The sequence below is a fragment of the Phytophthora infestans genome, genomic scaffold (assembly GCF_000142945.1).
Source record: "Phytophthora infestans T30-4 supercont1.146 genomic scaffold, whole genome shotgun sequence".
Lineage (NCBI taxonomy): Eukaryota > Oomycota > Peronosporomycetes > Peronosporales > Peronosporaceae > Phytophthora > Phytophthora infestans.
In genome coordinates, this window is record NW_003303613.1 from 158,446 (window position 1) to 164,556 (window position 6,111).

Here is a 6,111-nt window from a genome sequence, read left to right on the forward strand (position 1 = left end):
AGCCCTACCCACCCTTGCTTAGGACCAGCCTTTAAAGGTCAGATTGGCCAAAACTTTGGAAAGGCACAATATTATAAATTTTATAAATAAGTACAAGCGTCTTATAAATCCTATTTTTTATTTTCTCTGGCAAGCCATTTGTTTTAGTAGAAATATTAGTTTTTCACAGTTAAAATGAGTAGTTGCTGAGGATTTCTCCGTGCTAAACGAGCTTAAGTAGTCGCTCAGCCTATCGTTGGATGGATGGGACCCGCTCGCTGACCATCAGCTCCACCTCGTCGATAAAAATCACTTTCCAATTGGGCTTCTAGTGCTCAAGGCTTCTCTTGTTTCCTATGGCCCCCTGCTTACTAACGTCGGCTATGCTACTCGCTGTCGTGCTGCAGGGCAGCTCGAAATGCGTTTTGTTTCTACCAAGCTTACTGTGCTGCCGATTCTGACTGGACTCGCTACTACTACGTCTAATTAGGGACCATTGAAGCGCACCAGTAATCTGCGTTGAGAGGGTATCCACTCAGCTCAATATATTTCTGGCTCGGCTTTGTATTTCCTATTGCGATGAAGCATTGTGGTGCCTGGAAGTTGTGCACCTTGTTTGACTCCCACTAATGCAATCCCATTCCGAAAGCCCGTTCAATAGTGCTACCTGAGTAAGGCTTGCCAGGCATGTATCTGACGTGATGCAATCAATGCATGCTTGGTAAGTCTTACTCTGGTAGCCGCCTGAAGTTGAGATCTCGTCGATTTTCCCAGACAACTACAACCACTGCAGGTTATGATGCTCTTTGTTTTTCTTCTTGTCCAGCTTTCTGCTCAGTCTGGAATTCAAAGTAACTGTTTAAAGCAGGGTCGATCAGCCTTCGTCAAATTGAACAGCTTGAGTTTACTAGGTGTCACGGAACTAAACCGTTCCGTGAAAGCTTAAGCAGTTGCGAAACTACCCGGTAAGAGATATAGAAACGACTTCGCAAAAAGACAGAAACCACTACAGCGACTCTTGGTAGCAAGCGACCCTCGAGGGTCGACGGAAGACAAACTAAAACAAAATACACTTTGAGTTATTCCATCTACTACGCAAGTCCTCGCCAACAACGTCTACAAGCTTATTCTGGCCAGGCCGGAGTCCCCTCAAAGCCCCCCGCCCGATTTCAACTCTACGCTTCCACCTACCGCTTTGTGGTGTCCCGAGACGTAGGTCTCATTCGGGACGGGAATCCACCATATTTGCAACATAGTAGACCTTGAAGTAGAAGGCAACAAAATGAGCGACGTCGGTAGTGAATTCGACGTAGCGGGAGACACTCGCCCACTTGACGCCGAAGAGATAGATCGACTTCGGCTGGTCTTGTCAAATCTAGAAACGCTAGAACAAACACTACACACGCTGACACGAGACCCAACAAGTCTGACCGAAGCTGTTGCGGTATTCGCTACGCGAACCGAACAACGACAGAGCCAGAACATGGAACAGATTAAGTTTGCCTTAACTCTGGATCTGATTAATCACCTCTTCATGAGGTGATTAATCAGATCCAGAGTTTTGCAACTAGAAGTGATGAAGGAATGACCAAGCAAAAAACCGACTTGGCCTCGCTAGGAAGAGAAATGGATGCACTACGACAAGGCATTCAAATGCAAAAACCCACCTCGCAGAACGTCGACCAATCCGTTAGCAACCACGGGTACAGGAACGAAGAAGAACTATATGTAGAGTGGGATGTTGTGGGATCAAGTCCGCCCAACGCACCCAGTGTCACCAATCTGGAGCTAGAAAGTCGAGTATCAATGTGCTTGAAGCAAAAGGAAACACCGGTGTATGGTGGTACTGAAGACGACGACATCGACGTGTACGTGCTCGACATGATATCGTGGTACGCAGCATACGATCTTTACTTGAGTCAAGATCAAGTCGATTGGCGTGTTGGTGAGCTAATGTTAAACCATACAAAAGGAGCCGCAAAGAAGTGGCTCCTGCAAGACTATAAGGGCGAACGACGCTGGAGTCATATTGTGAAAAAAATGAAGCAGCGATTTGTGACCCGATTCCGAGAAGAAGACCTTGTTGTGAGCTTCTTCGATTGCAACCAAGGAAGTAATTTTTGGATACATATATCGACGAATTTCAGCGTCGGAGTCGCAGCAATGATGTATCCGAAAAGTACAAGATGATTAAATTCAAGAAGGACCTGCGCTCAAACCAGTTAAGGGAACTAGTTAAGACCCAGATACACGAGTCATTGGACGTACTGTTCGATGCGGCCCGATCATTTAACCCTCGCGATGTACCAGCTGAAAAACCGACTGGAAGCCAGAACCCTTATCCGGGTTCAAACAAAAAAGCTGGTGCTTTCAAAAACAAGGGGCCCAACTCCAATTACATAAGTAGGTAGATATTTCCTTATTTATTACATAAGTAGGTAAAGTGGCACACGGGTAGCGTGTGCCAAGGTGTCATCATCTGATTGGTTGATAGTGAGGAGCCAGACTCACTTATTGACCAATCAGATATAGACATGTGTTTGAGTGGTTCACACGAGGCCAGGGGTAGCCGCCCTGGTCCTAAATAAAACAGAGTTGAATTTGACACAAACCTAAGACTTGGTTTTATTATTGCGAGCTTCCTCCGCATTACAGTGTAAGCTAGTAACGGTATCTCTTACCCCGTTACACCTGGTAGCACTTAGTAGTCCTTCCAACGACCAAGTCTACGATGAGCCAAGTCCAGATCTCCGGGGCGACCCTGGAGCATGCTGCATTCCCCCCATCTCACTCGCGTGGAGTGGGAAGCGCTTCACCGCCTCGTGGCGGTGTCCGGAGACGCTGTCGTCGCATCGCTGCTGAGTTCAGCGACGCCCGACCAGCAACGTCTTGCAGCACAAGAGTTCATGGAACGCGAGCTCGCCGATGCGAATCGGCGGGTGTCAACTCCCTCGCGTCCATCCCAGAATGACGTCGTCAAGATGGAGACGTCTACGTATTCTGGCGCCGGTGAAAACCGGCTTCCGCTAAACCGGTGGTTCCGCGAGATCGACATCGCTATCGCCTCGCGACGCATCGAGGCGTCATCGGCCAAGATGAACTTCCTCCTCTCCCGGTTAACCGGGAAGGCCAAAGAATGGGCCCTCGGGAAGCTGGTTGTCGACCCCGAGGCTTTCCCGACTCTGGAAACTCTCCAGAGCGACTTGCGCCTCGCGTTCGAGCCCCCGCAAGATGAGTCTCGCGTTCGCGCAGAGCTCTTCGCTCTGCGGCAAGGGCAGATGTCCATGCGTGATTACGTCCAGAAGACGCGACATCTGGCGTCATGCATCATGACCAAGCCAATCAACATGGCCTCGCAAGTCCACGTATTTGTGTTCGGCATGCGCGAGGGTATGACCCGCTACTGCCTCACCAGAGCTGAGCCCTCCTCTCTCGAGGAGACGTTTGCACTCGCGATTCGCGAGGATTACATGGTAGCTGCATCGTACGCCGCAGCCATACCTGCGGAAGCCCGGGAGTCTACCCCCGAGCCCATGGAGATCGACGCCATCAACGCGTCGAGCAATCGACGTCGCGGGTCCTACCGCGGCAGCTCTGGGCGAAGCAATCGCTCCCTCATTTGCTTCCGCTGTGTGAAGAAGGGTCATCGCGCGGCGAGTGCCGCGCGCCAGCTCCCGTCGTCTCTCACGTCGACGCGGAACACTCCTCGGTCGCTCATTCAAAAAAACGACCAGGACCAGTAGGTGCGGGGCGCCCTACTGGCTTTGACGAAAGACCCGGGCCCTCCGGTGGCAGCCCAACCTTCGAGCCCTCCCGTGCTCCAAGCACACACCAATGCCACCACTACGCCGGGCGACTCGAGACTGATCATTGTCAGCCTCCACGTCACCGGTGCCCGGCGACCACTGCGCGCGCTCCTTGACTCAGGAGCGACCAACAACTTCTTTCGCGCGTCGTGTTTGTCGGTACTACCCAAGAACGTCCGCGTCCGGAATGGTCCGGGCGAGATCCAAGTCAAACTCGCAGATGGTAAGGCTCGCCGCGTTGCGCGGCGTGACGTGTCTTTGTCGTACACGTTCGACGGCTTCCGTAGCAAGGACGACTTCTTGGTGATCGAAATGAACTACGCGTTTGACTGCATCCTGGGCATCCCTTGGCTTGCGCGATATCAGCCAGAGATTGACTGGCTGGCCCAATCAGTCAAGCGTCGACGTGGATTCGACGTGAGCGAGGTCTTCACACACCTCTTGGTGGCGCCAAGAGACTGGCCCCACGTCACAGTCGTCGACAAAACGGCAACGACACATGCAGTGCACAGAGCGAGCGATGGCCCTCTCTGCATGGCTTGTGCTACGTTGTTGGACGAAGAGCCCTCGCGGTTCCGCGAGGTAGATGAGGAGGTGGTTGAGCAGCGGCTCCCACAGTACAAGACGGTGGTCGAGCAGGGGCTCCCACAACACGAGATGATGGTCGAGCAGGGGCTCCCACAACACGAGATGATGGTCGAGCAGGGGCTCCCACCACACGAGACAGTGGTCGAGCAGGGGCTCCCACACAACGAGACGGCGGTAGAGCAGAGGTTCCCGCCGAACGATTCGGCGGTCGAGCAGATTGGGCTCCCGTCATACGATGCCGCGGTTGAGCAGGGGCTCCCGCGTGTTCCCGGCCCGGTCGAGTACGGTCTCCCGCGCCTAGAGGAGGGTGATGCATCGTCGAGTAGCAGTGCGTCAGACTCGAGCGTAAGCTCGAGGAAGTCGAAGAAGAAGTCGAAGCGACGACGCCTGAAACCTCGTCGAGACTACACGACCAGCGATAGCCCGCCGATGGAATCGGTCAGCGCGCTGGAGTACGTGGAAGGAGGCCCGAATCGGTCGCGCAGCATCGCAATCGCGAGCCCGCCGCGCGAAGCGGCGGCGATCACCCGCCTTCCAGCTTGTCCTTGGAAGGACTTTTCTTCGGGAACTCAGGCTGGAGACGTCGAGCAAGTATGCTTGGTCGCCGAGGCAGTCTCGGTGGATGAGGCAGCAAATGCGGTCGCAACGGACAGTGAACGTTCACGTCCGCTAGGTGCAGAACCTAAGTCTGCTCGAGAGGACGATTCCAAACGCAGTCTTGGGAGGCCTTGCGGGAGTCAGCGAATCCCGTATACGACACCGCCTGCGAGTACGCCGACGTCTTCCCGGATGAGATCCCCGCCGAGCTACCGGCGGATCGTGGGGTTCAGCATGAGATCGACCTCGCGCCAGGTACGAAGTACTGCGTTACCAGACAATGGCCACTTCCGCGTGATCAAGTGAAAGCAATCGATGACTTATTCGAGGGCCGCCGAAAGGCGGGTCACGTGCGTGAGAGTACCTCTCCCCATTCCAGTCCAACGTTCTGTGTGAAGAAAGCTACAGGGGGATGGCGTATCGTTCACGCATTCAACAAGTTGAATGATGCCACCATCCCCGCGCAGACTCCTAACCCTCGGAAGTGGACTCCATGGCTGGCAGCGTCATCTACAGCGCCATCGACCTGACCGATGGATTCTATCAGATCCTGATGAGAACATCTGATGTGCCTCTCACCGCCGTAAGTACACCGAGCGGGATGCTCTGGGAGTGGCTCGTGATGCCACAGGGCCTCAAGAACGCGCCTGCCACCTTCAATCGCATGGTCTCCCATGTGCTTCGCCTACTTCGAGACTTCGCGCCGAGTTACTTCGACGACATCTTCGTGCACAGCCGCGCTGAGGGCAACCTCAGTGCCGTGGACGTACATCTAAAACACCTGAGACAAGTCTTCCAGGTGATGCGAGAGAACAAGCTCTACGCAAACCTGAAGAAATGTGTCTTCTGCGCACCGGAGATTCCGGTGTTGGGATGCTACGTGAGCAAGAACGGTGTGCGCGCGGATCCCGAGAAGGTATCGTCTATCTGTGCTTGGCCAACGCCGACAAGCCCCACTGAGTTGCGTCAGTGGCTTGGCATGGCCAATTACTTGCACAAGTACACAAAGAATTACGCTGGGTTGATCCAGCCGCTGTCCTCGCTGCTGAAGAAGGACGTGATCTGGGAGTGGAAATCGGACCACCAAGCTGCATTCGACTCGGGACAACGAAGGGGCGTCTGCGCCGATACTGAAGCTTGC

General features: G+C 53.8%; 1 protein-coding gene across 1 annotated transcript; it reads left to right on the forward strand.

The window, feature by feature from the left end:
• Positions 1 to 1,563: 1,563 nt before the first annotated feature.
• Positions 1,564 to 1,985, forward strand: PITG_20511 (uncharacterized protein; the record flags this gene model as incomplete). The annotated part of the gene is made up of 2 exons (XM_002895636.1): positions 1,564 to 1,847; positions 1,952 to 1,985. 2 exons carry the CDS (start codon positions 1,564 to 1,566, stop codon positions 1,983 to 1,985), a joined length of 318 nt encoding a protein of 105 aa, XP_002895682.1.
• Between the last annotated feature and the right edge of the window lie 4,126 nt (positions 1,986 to 6,111).